This window comes from Pygocentrus nattereri, chromosome 4 (assembly GCF_015220715.1).
Source record: "Pygocentrus nattereri isolate fPygNat1 chromosome 4, fPygNat1.pri, whole genome shotgun sequence".
In the NCBI taxonomy this organism is placed as follows: Eukaryota; Metazoa; Chordata; class Actinopteri; order Characiformes; family Serrasalmidae; genus Pygocentrus; species Pygocentrus nattereri.
This window is the reverse complement of record NC_051214.1, coordinates 32974163-32998911: the sequence shown is the minus strand read 5'-3', so window position 1 is coordinate 32998911 and position 24749 is coordinate 32974163. Positions and strand designations below refer to the sequence as shown.

The window sequence follows — 24749 nt, the reverse complement described above, 5'->3', positions numbered from 1 at the left end:
AGATTTATCAGTCCTGTGACTTCAAACTACAGCGCTAATTAAAAATCAACCAAATCAATATTCCTGAGCAGCAGACTGTGCAGGTATGGCTCTGTTTTGAGCTCTGAGTTCGCGGGCGGGCAGGTGTGCTGGGCTCCGCGCCTGGTAGAAGCTCAACAATCATTAACAGCGCAGTTGACGGTTTCGGTGTGATTGACTGTGGTTGGCGGGAAGAAACAGGCAATAAACTGGCGCCGTCAAACACCTGCGCGGCAAAGCGCGACCTCGCATCCAGCTTGGGCGGGAAACCGTGTTCTTCCCCGCTTCTTTCCCGTAAATGGCTTCTCATTGCCGTGCCACGAGCCGCTCTTCACCTTGAACGGCAGCGCCGAAGCCTCGCTGACGTTTCGACTTGAAAACACATGCGCGAAAACCGACGTTTTTCTTCTGCCCCTCACAGGCTTCCGTACTCAGTCCGTCTCCTCCACTGTAGGCTAATCTGAGGCTCGGCTAAGCTGTGGTGAGAAGCGCCGGTGGGCAGCTCTCTCTGATACAATGGAGCAGATTAATAATATCCAGGTCGTTCCGTGCACCAACTCGAATTACCTGAAACCGTTCACGGTGCATTATAGCCAGGTGAGTCCGACGTAAAAGGCCACTTGTGCGGTGTCCGCGGTCGCAGCACTCGGGTTTTGTTGCTAGCAGCCCAGCCCCCATTCACCGCCCGCTCTCACCGTGAAGCATCGCGTCTCCCGGATTGCATGATCCTGGCAGTTATTCGCGCTGTGAGCTTCGCAGAGACGATGTCGAAATCGAGTGCTTTTAGCTGAGGTTTGACGAACGCCGAGCAGCGAACTTGGCTACATAGGGAAATCCCTTTCTCCACTTTCTCCATCACGCACATGCTTCCCATTATAGGCATTGAAATAGATGTCCTGATGCCCACGTTAGTGCACTCGGTGAACTGAAAAATCAAAACACCCGATCGGCGTGTGGTGACGGGAAAACGCCCACTTGCATCCGAAAAAGGCGAACATGCATGCAGCAGTGTGGCAACTGCCTAAATGTGACTAAATACTGATGACCCGTTAGACCTCAGGGCCACGGAGCCTCGAACTCTTTCTGCAGTATTCAGTTGCTGTGATGTAAACAAAGTAATTCTGAGTGGTTTGATATAAAATGGTTCTCTGTAGGGAAACGTACACTGTTTTGATGGGAACCTGGGGTCACAACAGGCAAATATAGCCATTTAATTTTTTTCAGTGTGCTGTTTTATTCACCCAGAACGACCAGTGGAGCTACAACATTCTGTATGCAATGCTGGTCAATTGAAAAAGAAACTGGCAGATTTCACATCAAATCACTTGGGATTACTTTCTTTGTAGAGGTGGTGTGGTGCCACTTTGTCTTGTCCGATGCCAACGTTGAAAGCTCATCTCAGATCTGATATTTCCTCTTTAAAAATGGCTAAACTTAATAAAGAAGCTATTTTGAGTTGAAGATTCCCCCTCCCTACATCACAGCATGCTATGCTGGCATCAGCCTGGTGCTTAAGGATACCAGAGATGTTCCGTCTCTGCTTTGTTTACACAAGAATGAGTTCTGTAGAAATTTCGAAAAAATCGCTGGAGTTCCCGTGAGGCTAAGCAGGAACCTACACATGCAGAAATGTACCAACTGTTTCTGTTTTAAATTTTCTTTTTGTGATGAGAAATGTGTTTCTCTTTTCCTCTCATAACCTGCAAACTGTGGTCATTATCTGTGGTCATTTCGTTATCTGTGGTCAGTGTGTTCGTTTGTAGACAGTGTGGCAGATGAAGAATTGGAGTCAGATGGGCTTTTCAGGTCAGGTGTAGAAGGACTGCTGTCTTGTGTCCATACCTCACAAAGTTCCTGATGACGATTCATATTTGAACTCTATTTTAAATGCTCCTTTCCTCACCGCCCTTCTTGTCCTTTCATGATTTCCTTATTTCTGACATTCCGTTCGGCCTGTCTGTACTTTGCCAGAGCTGCAGTAGAGATTTCTGCAAATATATAGACGTTTCCTGAGTTAACATCATTTTTCCTTCTGTTGTCCTGGCATGCGTTTAGACCTTTGTTTGTTTGGGGGGCACCTGTGGGTGTTTCCTCCCTGATTGTTCCGAAGCATCTGTGCTTGGCAATCTCTGCATTTCACACTATGCAGTAAGGCTTCCTCTTGCTATAGTTAAAGTGGCAATCCCCACTCTTAGGCCCATTGTTCTTAGTGAGATGTCTTAGTCATCCACATCCGCTGCTTGCTGCTGGTATGGGTGGAATGCATGGTGCAATCACGCCAGATGCTCATGGGACTGTCATTCACTTTTGTAATGCAGGGTTGTCAAGGTGACGCACATCACACTAGCAAGTCACTCTTGGACCACTTTCATCTCACGTGTCACTCGCTTCGAATGTGCGGTCAGTCCAGCCCAAGTTTATTGCCAAACTAGACTCGGGACATGCAGCGCTGGAAAGCTGCTGGATAGGCTGTTCAGGAAATTATAAATGCTCTGTTTAAAAACGTCAAGGTTAAAAATGCAGTTAGAAATATTTTGAGTGTCATTGACATATTACCTGTAGTATTAATGGCTCAGGACTAGTCACAGTATCAGAATAGGGAATAGACTTTTTTGTCTTGGAACCCCAGTAGAAATGCGCTGTTTATGTATTTTATCAAGGCCTGCTTTGGCCTTTACTTTATGGCCCTAATTAATGGTAATGTTCAACATTATCAATAGAAAAATGCCTTATTTTGAGATTCGCAAGTGTTTGTATAATGTGTCCTAACTGACCGAAAAACTGAAAAAGATTGACAAGGAATAAAAATGGCTTAAATAAAATAAACTTAATAAAATGATTACAGCATGCAGGCAGCAGAATCCAATTCTCTCAGAAACAGGTAATGGCTGGTCATCCAAGATAATGATTTCCATTATTTATTAGTTATAATTGGAATTTTGGCTCTGTCATTTGAGAGTTTTATCATTTCAAAAGTTGTGGCTGCAGATAGCATTGATGTGCTTGCAGGACCTTTGCTTTCTGCTTCTGTTTTGTTGTGTTCTGCATATCAAGTGAAATGACTTGTTTTCCATTACTATCAAACCTGTAATGGAGATGTTTTTGGGCTTTATATCTGCTTCAGCTAGCTCTTTGGTGGCGACAGCTTGAGCTTGACAGCTTTCTTTGCAGGTGATGTGATTGTGTTGTCTTTTTTATTTTGGATGTCGCTGTAAAAAGGTGTGAGAGTTTGTAAAATATAAATACCAAAAGCAGCTGAACATGTAAAAAAATGCTGGAGCCACTCCACGGCACATTATGAAATGTATGAAATGTATGTTGATTGCTGGGTTTAGATGTTTATGTTGTTATCCACTGATTTGGGGGAGACTTTTTCTAGTAGGGGATGTTGTGTCGCAATAGAAGGAGAGCTATAAAGTTTAAATTGCTGTATATTTAATCCACAAAGCACTTTGCTGGTAGAGAAAAGGAGCCTTTTAAACTCAGATTCCTTCAGCAACTATGGAGAATAAGTGGCATCTATATATCTCCCCCTCCTCTTGGCTTTTGCAGCAACAGCAGCAGCTGCATCACTGAGTCATTGCGCTGTGCCACCCACACGTCCTTGCTGGCACTCTGTATCAGGAAAATGCTGCTGCCAACCTGTACATTCCTGCACTGCCACTACCCCACTTGCTTCTCATCTGTCTCACCTTTCCACCACACCCTCAACAGGTTTAACCTGAGGCTTCAACTTTCTCCGGTGAGATGGTTGATGTTATTTGTCGCCCGCCAAGGGCTAAAGGCAGGGGATTAGCTGTCGATTCCCTCACAATTAAAATCCATTGCCAGGCATCCTCATAGTGGGCCTTTACTTGGCTGTATGTTCTTTTTCTTAGCTGAGTGCCTTGGCCTTGTATTGTATTGTGCATGCAGTCGGTTCGTCAAATATGAGACAATATGATGCTATGAATTTGTACTTGAGCACTAAGTTGTACTAGGTTGCAATGTCTCCAATGCAAATATAGCCATTTTATCTACCATAAAAAAACAGTGAACCCACACATTTTTATATGTAATGGTGGTAAATAGTACCATTGTAAAAAAAAAAGACCTTTGTACTATGGTAAAACAGAGTCTTACACATAACACAGCATATTTATAACCATTTTGTGCAATAACCTTGTTTGGAACAGGGATATCAAGCTCAACCACTAAAAGTGCCATATTAAGAAATCTCAAGAAACCCATGGATCAAAGAATGTCTGTATTATTATTGTATTTTTAAATAATAATGACCTGAACTGGCCATTGTTTATTCAGAATATGACAAAACATCAACAGTAAAATATAGAAACTTGTAAACTTTGAAATATTGCATGAATACATGAAGTATTAAAATCAAAATTTTATGTACAGTATGGACAAACGTATTGGGATATCTACACGTTACACCTACAGGACCTTTTATGACATCCCATTATGAATCTATAGGCATTAATATAAAGTTGGTCCCCCCCTTTGCAGCTATACCAGTTTCACCTCTTCTGGGTAGGTTTCTTCAAGATTTTGGAGAGTGTGGGAATTTTGTAGGAACATTCATCCAGAGGAGCATTTGTGAAGTCAGACACTGGTATTGGACGAGAGGGCCTGGTGATCTCAGTTCTAGAGGTCCTAAAGCTGTTAATTGGGGTTAACATCAGGGCTCTGTGCGGGCCAGTCAACTTCTTTCACACCAAACTCGCTCATGCCTTTATAGACCTTGCTTTGTGCACTAAGGCACCGTCATGCTGGAACAGCAAAGATTCTTCCCCAGATTGTTCCCACAAAGCTGGAAGCATACAATTATCCAAAATATCTTGGTATGCAGACACATTAAGACTTCGCTTCACTGGAACTAAGGGGCCTAAACCCTGAAGGCAGACCCATAGCATTATCCCTTCTCCACCAAACTTTACAGTTAGCACAGCACAGTGCAGTCAGGCAGGTAAAGTTCTCCTGGCTTCCGCAAAGCTCAGACTCGTCCATCAGACTGATAGATTGAAAAGTGTGGTTATATATATCAATTAAAAAACAATAGGTTACATTACCCTCAGATAACATTAAACCTCTTTAAATGTCCCCAGGACCTTTTCTTTGGGAGTGCACATAGTTACAGTGCATGCTGGGGATTGTAGTGCAGCACATTGCGACAGGTTAACTCTTTGGCTGTCTGGTTCCTGTCACCACCATTGTGAACAGTTCCAACTCTGTTTCATATCTTAATAGTTTAATTATGCGGAAATGAACTTAGAAAATTTTACTTTAAAAAATATTATTTTTTTAATGAACAAGAAATTGTCTTTTAACAAATCTCTGAGATGTTGATGCCAACGGCCTACCTGATGTTTTGTGAACAGATTCCTAGAAAGCAGTGTAGGCACACACACACAACAAAAGGGCTGTGGTTGGCATTTTGCATCTCAGGTACTGTAATCATCAGATCCTCATCCATTAGGATCCTCTGGTGGATTAAGCCTCAATTAATTAGTCAACTGGACGCATAATGAAATTCGGTCCACACTCCCAGAGTGGTTCTCCTGTGGAGCTGCAAGTCGCTCGTGTTGCGTGAACGAGCAGCTGAGCCAACACGGTCAACTGCTCCAGGTGCTGGCCTGCTGCTTTAGCCACGGGGGTCCGAGCCAGTAAGGAGGGATATCAAAGGAGAGCGTGTTGCGGAGAGAGGGGGAGTTGCTGGATTAGGGCAAGGGGCCGGTGGGTGGACAACAGTGCACATTGGGTGGGGAAGAACAGATGAGCAACAATAGGGCCAGGCAGGCTGGAGTGGGCAGAGGGGTGAGGAGGCCATGGGAAACGTGTGGCAGCCAGCGGTCCAGCACCAGGCCGCTGGGCACGCTCAATAGGCACAGGAAATGGGATTTGCACAAGACAGATGTGCAGGACAGAGAACAGAGGTGATGAATGCATTAAAGCCCAATGAGCAAGATAAAGGTGAGAGCGGCCAGTATGTGCTTCCCATGAAAGCTGCTTTAATGCTTTGCTGGCCCAGTGCGTAGACCAGTGCTCTTCAGGAAGCTTCACAGAAGACGTCTTTGAGAGGAAAGGAGTGATTTTATATATGAGTAGCCATATATAAAATGAGTAGCCTCTAGTGAGGCTAGTCTACTGTGTCTGAGCTGATGTTTGTATTTTTGTATATAATATAGCTTCAAGTACAGTAGAGGTAGTAAAACGCCTCCAATTTAGGTAAAATATGCTAGGGTGCCAGATACGCTAAAGGCTACTGTAAAACATTTCATTTTATTGTGTGCTAAGACGTTTACCTTTTTGCAAGTGTTTTTATGACCATTGCCTTGAATACACTGCTTTGTTATTTTAAGTTGCTTCAACATAACAAAGTTCTCTTTGGACGTGCTGTCACTCATACCAAAGGACCATATTAGCTTTGTTTAAAATAATTTTTTGGCAAAAAATCAAATGTACATGATTATCCACTTACTCAAAATTCTGTAAAGGTTCTGAATGACAGAGGGTCTTAGCTCTCACTCCTTTATAACAGTTATTTATAATAAGAAGCAACAGAAATTGCCATATTGAACCATATGCCTGTGTGATGTGATGCAAAGAGAAATCTGTTGTCTAAAATAATTACCACCTCTGTTACAGCAGCACAAATAGATCAAATAGGGTAACATAGAGCAATAAAGTAGGTTTAAAGAGGATTGAAATTAGATTAGGCGATATATATCCAGTCAGAATAAAAAAACACCTGGTTTGGCTTCGATAATGAATCTTTCAGGTTGGATCAGGACATCTGTGGGGCAAGAGCAAGGTGTTTCAGCTAAACATTAAAAGATCTCAGTATGCTGAAATCTCAAATGGCTTCTCCTCTGAGCCTTGTTAAGTTGCCTTGTAGAGCAGATGGACAGGTGGCCAGTGAGGTCAAGGATGACCTTTGACCCCTTCTGGTGTAGGGCATGTGGTCTTTGTTGACACTCTTCTCATCAGCTGTGGGGAAGGAAAGGTGAGATGGTGAGATGTACACTTGCTCTTCAGTCTCATTGTTGTGGCGGCCAGCTTGTTGAGGCAATGAAGAGCCCCTGCCACTCTCGTTTGCTTGCTCATTGTCTCGTGCCGATAGACATCTATTTTTGCACACTGTGTGTGTTCTATTTTATCATTAGAGGCATCCTTTTGTGGCGTGGTCTGGCCTAGTTATTACTTTGGAACTCCTGGGAGATTTGCAGTGGGAATGTGCCACCAGTAGTGCGAGCAGCGCTGCCACCCATCTTATGGGAGCCAGCGAGTTGAAAAGCCATGTCTTTTTCCCAACATTGTATGGCCTTCGCTTTCTGGTAACCTCAAACCACTTCCTCAGCCCGGCTGAGATGTATGAGCTCTGTAATGGTGAGAGTTGGGTGGCGACTGAGGCCGAGAACATTTTCCCACTGTGCTGCAGTAGCCTCGGCCCTGTGGCCGGGGGTTTTCAGCCGCCATTCAGGGCATTGTATTTGCGTCCTGTGTATCACTTCCCTGTGAGATTGTGGATTGTTCATGGGAACAATGATGTTTGGGGCTCTGAAAAGCTTCATAAATCACTCATGTGGTAATATAAAGTACAGTGTTGTCTCCCTTTAGATGAGGGGTGTAATGTTCTGATAGGCAGCTTTTCCCAAGTTAAGGCAGGACCCTGTGACAAACAAAATGTCCCCTAAATAGAACACTACGCTGGCTTCGGAAGGGGCCCGAGATATATTGTGCTGCCACATCAGAAGATTGATCAGCTTTGTTTTGCCATCCATCAAGCTGATGTATAATTGAGCCTCTAAACAGGGCAGCAGCAGGATCATAGAAGGGCTGAGAAGGTTCGCTAAGCTTCTAGTCCATACTGTGGAAGGAGGCTTGGGGGGTAACATCTCCACCTGTGGGATGGGTCAGAATGGAGAGTGGAGGTGGTGGGGAGGGAGGGGGTGGAGGAGTAGAGACTGCAGATGGTGACAAAGAGGTTGAGCTCTTCTGTCTTTCCTTTCAGTCGTGCCTCTGTCCTTTGGCCCTTTTAAACTGAAGTCTTTTATGTGCGCCGATGTGTTGTTTGGATTGGGCTGTAATAAAAACGCTCCGTCATTAACCTTTATTGCTCATTTTGTTTCTTCTCCTCTTACCGAGCAAAGCTCCAGCATGCACGAATGCCCCTACTGTCCATGTGCAGAGACAGCCTGTGCCCCTGTGAGGAAGCATCCTTTGGTTGTTTACGCAGTGAGGGCTTTGTTTGATGGCTGGTGGGTTCAGTTACACCGGTTGCTACTTGATGTAATTACGGCCTTATTATTTACCTTAGTGATGTGGATTGTTTATGCTGAAGCAGTGCTGAGAACTCCACTAACCTGTGTACACAAGTGAGATGACGTGAGTGGGTGTGCGCCATTGTTTGCGTGAGGAGTGGAAATATCAAATTACTCTTGATGAAGCTAAAGCACACATTGGTTGAAAGAAAAGAAAAACACAAATATGTTTATATTGGGATATCTGTGTGAACACTCTTCTTGTTCTTCTCAGGTTTTTTGAATCTTGAGACTGTGTCCATTCGGGGTGTGCTTTGGATAATCCTGTCGATCTGAGGATCATTGTTGGTGCTTGAAGTCACTTTAAAGTGATTGATTGTTCAGCCAAAAAAAAAGAAAACCCAAACAGTTCATGCGATTTTCTCATTACCACAAATGTCATTACAGTGCTAATGTAATGTGCAATCAAGGCCTTTGTTTCCCACCTTTTGCTATTCAGCTTGTCAAGATCGCACTCTGTTGCCAGTGTAGCACCAAGGCATGTCCACTGATTGCTTCTTTAGGTTTGCACTGGAACTGTGAGGCTAATGTTGCTGAAAATGGAGAAAGCATGGACAAAGTTAAAATGGATACTACTACTACTACTACAAAACAAAAAACCCTTATTGCTAGCTCGTCTGTTCAGCCAGTCGTGCATCGCTAAACTAAAACACAATCAGCTGAAAAGCAGACAGTGATGAAGTGTTTCTGCCAAAGATGCAGTGTATATTGTCTCATATTGTATGTGATGGTCCTGATGCCCACTTAGCTCGTTCCCAGCATCTGGTAGCCAGATACCTTTAGAGTGATGTATCTTCATAGTTTTTGATTTTTGTTTTTTGTGCACAACACTGTTTGTAGTTCCTGCCTCTTGATTACTTGATTAGTGGCCAACAACAATTTTCAACGTTATTGATAATGTTGATTAGTTGTTGCAGCTGTGGTGTTACGCTTTTTTCTGAAGTCCTGTGTTTATCAGGTTGTTTATCAGATATTATGCATATGAATATCTCCACAACAATGTGAACTTTTCCTCATTTACATCTTTACCAACAAGGTGATTAGCTCTTTTTATGTGAGGAAGGGACTTCCTCCAGTACAAGTGACATGCTGAACATTCAAGCTAATCCATTCATATTTTCACAAGTGAACACCTACTGTTACTATCTATGGTGTTACTTTTGTCCATTTTCATAGATAACAGTACATTAAAGAGAACCATGTAAGCAAGTCTGTCTGAGATGCTAAACAACTAAAACGCAATCTGAGGCAAGTGTATGATTACTTAGAAATACAGTTTGCATGATACTAATTGTATGGTTACGTGTTAGCTGCATTAGCTTCATAGCTGCAGTCCAACGCTAAAGAAGCCAGGCAGCAAACATGTCTTAGCAGACTGCATTTGGGCTAAGGCCAGTTGGGGCTAAGGCTAGTTAGGGCTAGTTGATTTAAATACCATCAAGCCAATCAAACACTGACTTTGGTGCTTTTGAATGCACTGGCAGTAGCTGCTAGCTGCCTCCATCTTTCCTCCTGTCTGGAATCTCTGCAGGGGTTTAATTGCCACCTGCACTCCTCAGCCACACACCCAGTGAACATCTCTCTCCCCATGAATACACATTAGTAATATGGGCGGAGTGTAATTGCCTGGTGGGGATGGAGTGTGATGAGGGCTTTAAATCCTGGGAAGTTGTACAGCACATGGTGGGAATTAAAAGGCCCTGATTGTAAGTGGCAGCATGACGGCAATTGAATTCCAGCCAGCTGCCAGGGTCACAGCATTATAAACTGGGAGCTGATGGTAATTAGACTTTAAGCACCCAAAAGAACAAGGTCTGCCTCTCTATCCCCATTCACTTCTGAGCCTTTATTGCAAGGAAGGCCAGCGGAGCACATTCATTTTGAGGTCCAGCGACCCCCTCTTGGGCTTATAATCTGTATCGTAATCCATGTTTCTGATGATTCCCAGGGTCCCAAAGGGCTTTTCTTTGCTGACCTATTGAGTGGCCCTGAAAATGAGGAGCCCCTGCCATCTGTGCACACGCCTCGAGTCCCAGCACAGCGCTCAGCCTCCTGGAGTGGCTTACAAAAGTGACTGTGACTCCAGAAGGTCATTTTAGGCAAGGGTTCCTCAGAGACTGAGAGGTGTTCTGGAATAGAAAATAATGTGGTGCACTTGCTGGGCCATGAATGTAGATGTTCATGTAAGTGTTTTGACCAGACCAATATATTCCTTTTCCTGAAGAGGTTTGGTTGTTAACAAGAATTTGCTGTATCAAGAGTGGAGCTTGAAAATAGCAATGACCGCTGATTCCTTCCAAAGAATATGACCATTTTTATATAACAAGTAACTTTGGCTGTTTTTTCCAACTTGTTTATGACAAAGTCATTGAAAGATAGGCAGATAAATTCTCCATTAGCTTTATTCTTTAGCTTAACAACAACTGTGTACACCGATCAGGCATAACATTATGACCTTGTTTCTATTTTCTCAGCTCCACTTACTATAGAGGTGCACTTTGTAGTTCTACAATTACAGACTGTAGTCCATCTGTTTCTCTGATACATTGTTAGCCCCCTTTTACCCTGTTCTTCAGTGGTCAGGACCTCCATGGACCCTCGCAGGTACTATTTGGGTAGTGGACCATTGTCAGCACTGCAGTAACACTGATGTGGTGGTGTGTTAGTGTTTAAAAAAATCCAGCAGAACTGCTGTGTCTGATCCACTCATACCAGCACAACACACACTAACACACCACCACCACGTCAGTGTTACTACAGTGCTGAGAATGAACCACCACCCAAATAGTACCTGGTGTGTGAGGGTCCATGGGGGTCCTGACCGCTGAAGAACAGACTAAAATGGGGCTAACAAAGTATAATGAGAGAAACAGATGGACTACAGTCTGTAATTGTAGAACTACAAAGTGCACCTATATAGTAGGTGGAGCTGATAAAATGGACAATGAGCGTAGAAACAAGGAGGTGGTCACAATGTTATGCCTGATCGATGTATATGTGTATTTCAGTTCATCTCTGTACAGTATCTGTTTTCATGTGCTTATTGACAGCATAATAGTCCATAATATATTTATTTATATTATGTATTATATAAATATATTTTTATGAGCCATTTATGTCATGTTCAGTCACATACGTGGAAAAATGCAAGCCTAGCACCTAATTATTTCAGATTTTTTTGTGACAAGCAACTGGGGAAAAAAAAAATCTGTTGAGATGATGGTGATGCCAGAAGGTTGGGAAACTCTGCTTTAGGCTCATCGGCTGAGCAGTGTTGACTGTTGGAGAGTGGAATTTGGCATGTGCTGTTTGATTTTATCACCCAAGGTTTTGCTTTTTGAAACAGCTCGCCTGTAGGCATGTCCTGAGTAATACAGCAGTATGTGCCCGCTTTTGATTTTACATAGTGTTTCATAGCATTGGCTAATATAAAATATTTGGGAGATGTTTTAAAGCCTTTTAAAGTCTCTCTGAAGAAGCTCTGGCTGTCTAGATGTTGTACTTTGTTTACCTTTATGTTTTCTCTTCAGAGATGCACCAGTATGGTAATTTTGAGTACTGATATCTGATATATTTAGTCTACTTATTTGAAGATTATTAAATGTAGGAATTGGGACTAGATCCACCTGGATTAACGTTACAGAACAATGTGATGTTAATTTGAATCTCGGCTACCTGATGTAACTATCAGGACACATTCCTCTCCTAAGTGCTGCAAAAAAGCCACTGACATTGCAGATTTGAATGAGACTAAAGTCGCTGAAAAACTTCAGTAGCCTAATAAATACATTACACCACGTAAAACTAAGGCGTCCCAAACTGAACTACAGTTAAATAACTTTTTTCACCAGCTAAAGAAAAATGTAACTCATTTGATTTTGAGCTAAACGTAGTGAAATGAAGAACTGAGAGAAATATTCACCTAATCATGATGCGCAATATCTGTGCTATGACAAAACACTAAACCACTCTTTGCAAACAGTGAGAAAAATGACATTGGTTGTTCATTTGGAGTGTTAAACCTGGCACAGATTTCACTTTCGCTCTCAGTCAGTAGGTGCTTAACATACAGCTGTCTGTATGCTAAACCAGTGCTGAGTGGTTACTGATGAATTTCAGTATCATGGTATTTTCAGACATATAACAGTGTCATGCTCTCAGGTGATATTATAGTTTAACATTAATAAATAACTCATGCTTCCTGAGGTTCCTTATTTTTATGGATTTTAAGCAAGAGTCAAAAACAAACCATGAACGACTGCATACCTTGAGTAAAGCACGCAAAAATAATTGGCCCTTATCTACCAACTTTATCAGTAAAAGTGTGTCAGTGTCATGGTATACCAGTATACAGTACTGTGTGAAAGTCTTGGGCACCCAAGACACATTTTCAAAATCTATTTATTTGTGTAGTATGTGTTTATTTGCTGAGAAAAGTGTTAATATTTGAATAAACAAAATTGATAAAATATTAATTAATAATGTGTGTGTAATATATATATATATAAACCTCTCCAAATCTCCCCAAACCTCTCCTTGAGGAAGTCCAGTATTATATGTAGTTAAAAAGCAACTCCTGGTTTGACCAATCAATGCTTCATTAAATTGTGATCATGATGTCTCTGTGGCGGCTGTGAAGGTCTCAAGGAAAAATAAGGCCCCAAGAAATTCTTGTTACTTTTTATTGTTTTTATGTTTATTTGAATTATGAATACTACTTTATTCTAAGGTATATTGTGATAAACTCACTGCTGAGATAAATAGTTTAAAAATTTGCTTAGATGCCTAAAACTTTCGCCCAGTACTGTAGATGATACATCACCCAGTGCTATGCTAAATGTTTGGCATAGAAATGCAGTTTTATGTCATAGAAAAGTCATGCAGAATCATTCCACTGTTTAAAAAGTGTACAAATGCTGATTGTAGCTCACTGATGTTTAAACAGGCCTTTTCTGGAGTACAGCAAATACACCGTCATATCAGTCTGAAGTATTAGTCAGGCCTAAACGTCTATCTGATGTGGATCTTCTTCTTAAGCAATATCTGCTAATACTGATATGATTTCAGTCATGCACCCCTAATAATATTTGAGTTGGTCTACATTTTTACAGTTGTTTTCTATCCTAAAGCACTCGCCTGATCAATAGTCATTTTTTCTCTTACTTCCAATGTAGCAAACTTGCAGTTCTTACTCTAATTTATTGTTTTCCCTGCTTGAGACGGCTAGAATCATCATAATAACTGTGGCTTTATTTTGGTTCATTTTATCCCAGCCTTAAATTTGTCTAATATGGCTAATTAGCTTGCCACTCATGTGTATAATTGTGCATATTCAAGCAAAATCTGTTTCGCTGTCAGGTGTGTAAATAAGAGCAAAAACACTCATTCTGTGGAGGTTAGCATAAATGCTAATAGCGTTAGCATAAGCTTCCTAACTATCTCACCTTAGTGAATGCTTTACAAATAATAATTCTTAAAAATAGCGATCAATACATCAACTTATTATCATTATTTGCATTTTGGCCCACTTGCCGGTCACATTGCATTGCTTGGTGACATCTTTCAAGTGTTGGCTTCAGCTGCAACCTTTATTATTATTAGGTCCATGTTGGTACCATGGTCTTGAACAGGTACCTTAAAAGTGGAACCTTCAGTACAGTTCCAGTTTTCAGCTGCCTGAAGGTTTGGTACTTTGTGCAGTGGAAAACAGTCAAATACATGTTTTTTATGGCTTACTGTGCACTGTATGGCATGCTGATATCCACATATGCATGCTGCATAGCTAAAAACAGTAACAGACCTCTTTGTCCATACCTTTTCCATTTCAAGGACATGCAGGGACAGCAACATGATGCCAAGTAACAAACCAGTACACAAATTTTTGTTCGAAGTGTTCTTTGCTTTAGAAAATGTGTGAATAGCAAATGTCCTGCTGCAACAGCCTATTGCACTGCATTGTATTATGAAGCAAGCAACATACCAGATGTGCTCATCTCGCAACCATTTTACAGGCTGGCCAGAAAAGGGAGACTTTAATGATGATGAACATGGCATTGGGTGTACGCTTAGCACAGTAGCATTTGTGCTGATCCTGAGTGAAGGAGGTGGGGTTGAGGGGGCCTGAGGTGAAATTGCATGTTTGACACTGGCGTTGTTTGACGCTGCAGGATCTTATGGCAGTAATTACAGAGGACAGCAGTAGACCTGAGGTTTGTGGTGTGTACATGTGTGTGAGCTGCTTACGATACATTAAATATGTTTTGCGCTCAGCCTCAAGGCCTCTCTTGGATTGTGCTGTTCCTGTAAGAGCATGTGTCTGGATGACAGCCTCGGCAACACTTGCACTTTCGTGTCAGCACTGCACCCTCGTCCCGATTACGTATCTGCTCTGTATGAACTTGCAGCGGCTTCCCTCCATTGAGGCTCTTCTGGACATCTGTCACGACGCTGAGGGTTTTAAGGAAGGTGACGGCTGACATGCCGCCCCCGAGTCTCTACTTTGCATTTGTGGAATCCGTTTCTGCAAGTTTCTCAATGAAGCGCTGCTTAAGGCACATGTTTGGAAAGAAATCAAATGTTTTCCACTCGGACAAAAGTACAGGCAAAATGCAGGCTTTAAAATGCCTGCAGCTACTGTTTTTAACTAGGCAGTAAATGATTGTCTAGTGATGAAATGAAAATTCTTGCACATTGGGCCAGAAACCATAACCAGACAGCAGAAAATGAATAAAGACAGTTTGCATAAAATAAGCTTTCCTGAAGTTATTACAGTGTGTAGTATGTGCCAGAAAGTCCAGCGTACTCAGCAACAGAGAATGGCTGGTCAACCATAGCAACTAATTCCATTACTTTTTAGTTGTTCTTTGCTCTTTGGTACTGTTTTTTCATCGTTTTGAAAACTGAAAACAGAAGGAGTCGGTGTACTAGCAGGGATTTTCTGCTCCTTTTGTCTTACTGTATTTTGCATGGAGAGGGAAATGTTTTCAAGTGGTATCAAACCTGTAGTGAAGAAGTTTTGGGTGCTGTATCTAGGTATATGTGTAGGTATGGGTACAGGAGTACTCGGTTAATCATTCAAGGTGCCAGGATTCAAATTTTGATATGATTTTTAATTACTTTTATTTGCTTTATCATGGAGATATTTCAAAAATATAAATACAAACAGTTCAGTGAAATGCTGATTTTGGATTGTAACAGGTCTGTAAAATGTGGTGAGTTTACTCGTATTTGCAAGTATCATTGCTACTGTAAGGCACTACTAGTGCCTTAACTTGAGCGTGTTGCCAAGGGTGCATTGTTATGTATGTGACTCAGAAACCAGAGAGCATGCGACCGGCTCTGGCGCGGCCTTTTTGCTAAACAGGCTAACTGTGAAGCTGATGTTAACTGGGTCCAGAAAATATATTTCCCTGACAAACGAATACGCTGGCACATCGTCCACCTGTGAAAAGGTTAGCTTAACCAAAGAGAGAACCACAAGAAACAGGAACACCTAACAGTCCCTCAACTATTTTTGAATAAGAGTGTGTTTTCACGTGTATTCCTCCATTTTTGTGCAAAACCAGGTCTGCCAGCTACACAGGTAACCCCCCAGTCTGACATTACTGTCGTTTGTCCCCTGCTTCTTCCTTCCGTGCTGTTAACAGATTTCCTATTGGTTAACTCTTACAGATACTCGAATATCAAAATTACTCGAAATGCATCCCGCAGGTTGCATCCCTTCTTGACACTTTGCATGAAAAGTAATTACGATAGGTTTGACTAATGTTCCCACAAAATAGTTCCACATGGCTGACATCTGCTGCCACTCAAACCATGTCAACGCACTTGCACTGGCCGACACGAAAGCGGTAGGAAACAGTGTATTTTTAATGGATATTTCTCATTTTAATTACTGTTAACATTATTAGTGATCTATATAAGTGGTAGATTTCGGCACTGTGTCGAAGTCCTGTTTGATTTATTCCCCATTTTTGACCATTTTTGGCTAACAGTTTTTGGAGCAGCCCCTACTTTTGTTCATTTCTGTAGATAACAGTATGTCATACCATGTAAGAAACCACAGAAGCAAGTCTGTTTGAGATTACTTAACAACTCAACTTTGAGGCAGATGTAATGGTTTAGGCATGCAGTTTTGCACAATGCTAATTGGTGAATTTGAGCTTCCAAAAAAGAACACAAGTATGTCTTGGCTGATAGACTACATTTGGGGTAAGGGGAGAATTGTGCAAATTTGACATCAACCGTCGCTCCAAGCTCCCAGATTAATAAATCATTAAATCGTGAGATGATTAAAACATGTGGGACTGTTATGCAAGACAGTTGTCTTCTTGTGTGCACACGTGCTCTGAATATGGAGGTGAGCTTGCATGTAGACCTGTGACCTTGAGGTGTCCATTTGGAAGAGTACCAGTCACCTTGTATCCTCCTCCCCTATCTAAACATGCCCACTTACACCTCCACAACTATGTGCTCAAGTACACACTTGCCACAGAAAGGCCCGTTTTATCCCCGCTCTTCTTGCCCCATGGGAGAAAATGATGGATTTCACGCCTACACAAAAATGTTTGGATCACTTTGAAGTATTGAGGAACAGGGTGCACACCTCTGCCCTGGCGTGCATTAGAAGGAGTTTTTATTACACTTCTTGATGCTTGATGTAAAACAGGGCTTCTTGTGTAGCACTGACGTGAATTAGCTGAAGCAAAAGTGCTACAGATTATTTTTAAACCCTGTTAAAACTGCTTTTTTGGCAAACACTGAATAATCATCTATGTAATGGAAAGTTGGAAATTAAATACATTGACGCAGTATGTAAACAGTTTGTTAAACATGAAAAATTTCTAAATGTACTTTTAAAACCGAAAGATTTCATACATAGAAACTAGGGATGCATTGATACCGATACTGGTTTCGGGTAACAGGCCGATACCATGCTTGTTTACTCGTACATAAAAATGCACTGATACCAGCTGTCACATAAGCTGAGTGTACTCAGAAGCTGCATTTGCCCAAACTTAGACAGAGTGTTTTCTTATAGTGCAAGTACGTAAATCGCAGGCTTTGTCCGTTATAGTCTATTCAAACATTCAGACTCACCAAAGAACAAGATCTTTTAAATAGCACAGTGTATATCTGGCTTTAAAGGACATTTAACTACAGCTCTGCCAGCCAAATAAGACTCCACACTTCAGACACCTCGGATGTGATTCCTGTTGGCACTGTGCTATAAAGGCTGCAGTTGAAAGTTGAGGTGCGGTGTTCAAAACAATGAAACCTGCTTTACTTACAGCTATACGGAAACAACCAGCTAGGTTTTAATGATTTAAGGTACATCGCACTCATTTACACTCACAACGAATTCTAAGTAGGTTAGTGATTATGGTATCGGACTCTGTACCTGGAAGAACAAAAAAATGTACTCTTGGTCTGAAAAAATGGTATTGATACATCCCTCATAGATGCTGTAGAAGCTGCCTGTTTTGAATTCATTGTTTTTGTGGTGTTTTAGTAAATGCTCTTTTTCATTAAGTACACCTTCTTAGAACTGCACTCATTGTCCATTTCACCCTGTTCTTCAGTGGTAAGGATCCCCACAAAGCAGGTATTACTTGGGTGGCTGAGAAAGGTGTTTAAACACCTCAGTGTCAGTTCTAGACTGAGAGTAGTCCACCAATTAAAATGTCCAGCCAATAGCATCCTGATAAAATGGACAAATAGTGTACAATACCAGGTGGTGTACTTAATGAAATAGTGGTGCATATTTGGCTTTTCAGCCTACAGCATTTTAGCCCTGCACGTTCAGGCTGGCCTTATAAGGATTTTTAATTTGGTCTGCTTTTTGAATGAGGCATAGCAGACTTCATATACATATCCCTGTCTTAAAAGCAGAGTCATTTTAAATGAACATTTTAGAAGGATGAATAGTTGTTGGAAAATGGTCAAAAATTATTTAGGACTGTTTTCGGCACTCAAACCTACACATTCATCATAAATGGACCTCAGGGACAAAATAAAAATGAAAATGTGGGATTTGGGCTGTTAAGAAAATAATCTTAGTATGTCATTATAAATCTCTGAAAGTGCCTGAGTCTGGTGATGGTCAACCATGGTAACAGCCCCAAGTGACAGCAAAAACTCCTTTACTTCAGTAAAAAAAAGTTCATTTATTCATTTGTTTTATGTAAACCATAGCAAGACAGCTATATTTCTATACATTATCATAACTGAGCTTGTCACGTGTTGGGTGATGTGAGATGTCCCATGAATGATTTGTTGTAAATTTGCACTTCTAGAACAATCTTCTGTTGAGTACATTACACATGATTTTAACTGAACTTTTAAACATGTTGGGTTATGTTTACATGTGGAAATACTGCTGTTTCACAATTGTTTGCATGTAATAAAGCGTTAAATTCACACCATGTTTTTTAATCTAAACTGGTGGTAAATTAATTATGTACTCTGGGGGCTGTTACTGTAATAACTTGATTAACCAGACACAGGCCTAGTCCTAATTCTGGAATATGGGTTGCGAATTGGAGCTTCACAATTGTCAAAGAGAAGGTAAAACAAATGGGGGAAAAAATAATTCCCAACCAAGGTTTAACTGAAGAGAGGATTGTACTAGCAGCACAGGCCACCTCTAGCATTGTTCAGCATAAACTGAAGCGACTGGCCATTGACTTCTGTGCCAAAGTGTGCTTTGAGTCACTGAGCTTTCAGCTCTTTGCAGGAAAACATACAGGGAAACATGTCAAAGTGGCCGTCCATGGTAATCCACAGTGCTACAGATGTGGCAGATATAAATGAAGTTGAAAAGGAGCAGCAGTACTTAATGGTTTCCTTTGCCTTCATTTGGCACTGGCCCATTTTATGCAGTACAGTATGGCCATGCAGTCTTGTTCCCCTCATGAGGACCTGAAGGTCCAGCTGGTTGAGGGATTCTGGTCATGTCTATGCTTAATGAGACGACCTGCTAACAACTCACACATGTGTGTGATTTGTCCCGCCTCCTCAGTCTCCCTCCAAAAGTGCCAACTTTGGAGCCAAAAAGACCCACCATTAGCACGTGTAGCGGCACAGCCTAAAGCGAATGTGACCCCATTGGGCCCCAGTGGCCGTGATTCAGTTACTGAGGCAGCATGCAGGGTCACTCTCTCCATGCTGCTGTTTTAGTTCAGCGCCTCAGGTTAAGCATGAACGTTTTCGCTAATGGAGGCTTGCTGTTTATTAACCTAGCACGGCCATCACTGCAGTTGGGTAGGTTAGGTCAGGCCAGGACGAGGCACTGCATTTTTTAAATAGCAAAGTGTCTGTTGACTTAGAGATGCAATGAGGTCTCAGTGGTTGCTCTCGTTCTAATTGATGTTGTTTTGTTATTGTTAGCCTGCTGACCTACTACCCAACCCAGCCATGTCCTTTCTTACAATGATTAAATGTAGAAGGTCTGCTATTGTGTGTTAGTTTATCCCTACTGACATATTAATTCCAAACTTACATCAAAAGAAACTGCTTGAGTGATGACAAAATGAACTGTTCTTCCTTTTGACAGACAAGTTAAACAGATTGTGGTTTTGGTTTTTTTAAACACAAAAAAGCTGGTGCTAAATATTAAAATGCAATATTGGCCCTCATTGGGATATAAATGATCTACTGATTAAATGTTAACCTGCACACAATTATTTGACCAACTGTTTGGTAAAAAAGGTAATTAAATTTCATATAATTTCCAATAAACAGAGGCAGGTTTATCATTGAAGTTGAATGTTTTTTGAATAGGCAGTTGCTTCTGCTAGGTAGGCCTAAATATGGCTAAAAACTGTGGTTTTCCTCATGGTTGTAAAAAAATAGACAGAATATGATGGACAGCAAAGACTTTCTAGTTCTACGGAGGTACACTGAGCTTAAGGTGGCCCTGATCATGGCATTTAAGTTTGTTTAAATTTACAGTAGTAAACCACCTCAGCACATCATGAGTAACTAAAAAAAGGAAGTATATTATCCGTTGCCAGTCAGTGGTTTAACTTAATCCATTGAAGATAAAGATTTATTCAGAAACTAAATCACTCATGTGAAAAAGCAATAGCCCCTAAACCTGACCGGTTGTGCCACCTTTAGCAGTAACAACAGCAGTCAAACATTAGTGCTAACTTGCCACGGGTCTTCTCGATCACTGTGAAGGAATTTTGACCCAATCTTCTTTACAGAATTGTTTTAATACAGCTACACTGGGGGGTTTCCAAGCATGAACTGCCCATTTGAGCTCTTACCACAGCGTTGTAATGGGATTCAAGCCAATTCAGCCATTCAGAGGTGGACTGACAGTACTGTAGAGCTAAATGTTGTTTTTTTTTTTTTTAGCTGCTTAAGAGTTTTGCCATACTGTATATTACACACATTTTGATTTAAATACCTACATGTTTGAAATTTGTAATATAAATATAAAAAGTAAGCTGTCAGTATGAATTTTAAGCATATCTTATTTTCTTATATCTTATATCTTATTTTTAATTTAAATTAAAAAGAGTGAGCATTTTAAATGTAATCCTAATAGACCTAATGAAGCTGAAAAACGCTAACTTGTTGGGTTTCGAACATGCAGTTGTGTTTTTATTATATTGTAGTTGGTTCTGTAGCACACTGCCATCTTCATTTTGCACTGTTAATTGTAAGATTATCACCAACATGTAGAATTATTTATTATTTTAGTTCTTATAGCATAATTTTGTGTTCATAAATTTTAATACCTTCACTGTTATTCAAAATGTGGAAAATAGTGAAAATGAAGGCCTTTCTATGACATGCTGTGTCTGACTTGTCTGATGCTGTATATGGGGCTACTACGCAGTAATGATTACAAAAAAGAATAAATTAGCTGACAAATTTTCATTCTCCTTAATATATAGTTGAAAAAAGAACCTATACAGTGTGAATTTAAATACAAAGTACAACCTATTCCCTAAAACGTATAATTAGATGTTTCATTCAATATTTTAAGAATTATGTGAACATAAAGTGACTAAATGACTATGAAAACTGTAACTGTGTTTACAGTATTTTTTTTGTGGTGTGTTCTGATCTCAATCTCCACTTTTGAAATATGATAAATACAAGATATTCAATTTATTGTAATGTGATTCTCAGTGTTATACAGGTTTGTCAGTCATTTTATGGTCTTATGGCTTCTATAAACAAACATCTAAATTTTTATTTATTTTATTTCATTAAGTTTAACGTAAAAATATAATATAACATGGTAACAACCAGTTTAACTGGTGGAGTTCAATTCAAATTAAGCAAACTTTTTGTTTAGAAGAAGAAAAGCAGTATTTCATGTTAATTCAGGCCTCAGAAACTAAATCATTATTACTGAAGAGTCTGATTCCAACCTTTGAGCAGTACTGTTCAAAAGTTGGGAATCAGAGTTTTCAGTAAGTGATTTAGTTTTTATCCTCCTCTAAGAGCTACTTTACACATTGCATTAACATGTGTTCCAATGTCTGGATCATACCTGGATATTCCTTGGACGTATTTATGTGGAATTCCTAGGATACCTTTCACTAGAAAGCATCCCTAGTGTGACCAGATGAGATCTGATTTGATTTTTCCGCTTAAAGCACATCACTCCATTTTACTTCCACTTACTTCTCCCTGACACGAATCGTCAAGCTTGGCTTGGACTGCCTTTTTGTGCCCAGAATGCAAGAACATTGGTTTCGGGAATAACTTCAGCCTCACGTCTTCCATCTTGGGTTTTGTTTACCCCTGGATTTTCATGCAGTCATGCAATATTCCGAATGTGATCTGTGCACTGAAAATGAATGTAGATGCAATGTCTAAACAGCCTTACTGTCACATATTGTTGTGATTTTAGGTTGCTACGTTACACTGATGTACTTCTTACTGCTGTCAGCTTCGCTAGTAGATTATATTTTGAATGCTGAGCAAAGTGTTTGCATTTGGGGTGATGTTTTGCTTCCTTACACTGTTTGCGCTACACTTTAATGATTTGTACCTCAGAGTATTTAAGTTCAAGGTATTTTTATACAAACACTGGCATAACTCTATGTGCTTCATCTCCGTGTTTGTGGACATAAAGTATGCATCCACACGAACACTTGTACACACAAATTCTCGGCCACAGGCCCGGAACCGCAGCGCAAGGCTTTTCCTGCATGTCTGCTCTTGTGAGCCACATGTTTTGCAGAATCCCTATCTCAAGGCGTTGAAGTGATCAGACACGCCAGAGATTTGGGCTGCATAAAACAGAAAGAGATTTTGCTTTTGATTATATTCACATTAAAATGAGGATTGGCTCAGTGTAAACTCTACATAAACTTTATAACATGGCCCTCTCACAGTAAGTGCCTCTCTGAGTTGACATTTACATATTTTTATTCTGTGTTTTGCACACAATAAGCTTCAGTTTCCTTTTTAAACCTCAGCTTTAATAAAAAAGCAAAATGCGTCATGTACTTTTACTTAACGGGTCCATGAAATGTAATTAAACTGTGTGCTGTAAGAGCAGAAAGGTCACCAAGTGTTTCTCATCACAATATACACCCAGAAGTTTTACTTAGTAAAAGTCTGTTTGTGATTTTGTGTGTGTTTCTCTCTTGTTCTTCAGCTTGTTGAATGCAAAGATGTCCCACTTACTATAGAGGCTATTTTTTATAATAAACTTTTAAGATAAATCTTTTCTCAGGGCTTTTACTTGTTCTTTTGAATAATTACAGAGTATTTATTTGTCTTTTCAAGTAATCTTAAATTTAAAAGGGAATTCCACTTTTTTTTTTTATTCAAATTTTCAAAAATTCCGTTATTGAGGTGCCGAAAGTCAAGGGTGGTTTGGTTTGAAATGTTTTTTGTAGAGAAAAATTTTGTAATATTGTAGGTCAAAAATGTATCTAAAAACAAAAAGTAAAACAATATATCAGGCAACTTTCTGTGAGGGAGCTTTGAGACACCTTAAATGCTGTAGACATCTAGATCTTACCAGCACCGTGATCTTGGAAAGGTTGTCTAGAATGGTGGACTTCACATCAAACCGCTCTGAATGATTTTGTTTATTTCTTAGCCATTTAATCATGATGAAATCAGTAATAGTCTTATTTAAAGTACATGTAAATGGAAAATCACCCCATTTTCCTTCTATACTGTGACATATTTCCGGGTCTCTGAAGTAGCTTAGTGTTTTTGGTCAATGTTTTGGGGGTGTAACATAATTTTTTTGGTTAATATTGTTTCCCCTCACCTGCTAGTGCAGTGATGTAGCTGAAAATCAGATGATTTAGAAGTGGGCAAGAGTGGTCAAATTTTGATGGAAAGTGGAAAATTTGTCTGTGGGAACCATGGGAATTTTGTCTTTTAAATGCTGTATTAAATTGTTCTGTATATATGACCAAATACATGAATTAACCAAGTAAAAAAGGCCTATTTGATGACAGACTGACTTTAAACTGGGCCTGAAAGATTGTGAAAGAAAATTGAAGTGGTGGTTTTCTTTGTCTAAAAAAACAGGTCTGTCTATAATTTACAAAAATGATCACTATTTAAATTGCAGTTACAGTATCAGTCAGAAAAATTACAATTAAATACTTTCTACAAATCGTTCAGCTACACTTCAAACAGTACAATCACAACTGTATTGCAGTTTGAGCTGTAAGGTAAATGACAGCATTTCTTTTGTATAAGACAGGATGTGCAGTAATTGAAAGTTTTACATTCAAACAATTTTTGTGTCTTTACAGAATGGAACGAAAAAGTCCTGGGATTTCATGCGAACTCATGATAGGTGAGTATTCAGATGGAGATTATGTTGCTCAGTCCAAAGATTTAGGGGATATACAGCCTTCTTATTCTTATGGCTATTAGCATATTTCTGTCTTTCTTCATTACCTTTTCATTCTGTCCTTGAAGGCCCACCACATCAATGACACAAGTGATTAAGCCCCACCTTTTCTCTAGAGGCCCAGACTACATTTTTTGCAAGAACTAACACAAAGGAGGCTGTTTTTAGTATATTTAGACCTGGAGAGCCAGCAGCAGTTTTAGCCTTTGTTTCAGACCTGCAGCAGTTAGGGTTAGGTTTACTTGGGCAAACTTGTTTGCGGCTGAAGTTATTATCTAGCTAAGCCGTGGTATCTAACACAATCATTAACTGTTATTAAGTTGGCTTGTAAATCGTTATCAAAATACTACTCTTATATACAAAGAAATACCCCCCTAAAATGAAGTGTAGAGAAACATCATGCACTGAATCCGAACGTCTAGAACTGCTGGCTGTCCAGGTCTACATATGGGTGCATCTCAGTGATGGCTTCTTACTCATCACAGTATAGCATTTAGATAAAGGTGTGCCAGTGAAAGTGCAGGATGAGAGAATACATTCAGTGTTCAGTAAGCTTG

At 40.3% G+C, this 24749-nt stretch overlaps 1 protein-coding gene across 1 annotated transcript in view; it reads left to right on the top strand.

The window, feature by feature from the left end:
• Positions 1–425: 425 nt before the first annotated feature.
• nudt14 (nudix (nucleoside diphosphate linked moiety X)-type motif 14) overlaps positions 426–24749 on the top strand; it is a 47477-nt gene continuing 23153 nt past the window's right edge. The window contains exons 1-2 of the mRNA XM_017710465.2: positions 426–615; positions 24092–24135. Of these exons, the coding sequence (XP_017565954.1) occupies positions 535–615; positions 24092–24135 (125 nt within the window). The 5' untranslated portion in view covers positions 426–534. The remainder of the gene's footprint in view (positions 616–24091; positions 24136–24749) is intronic.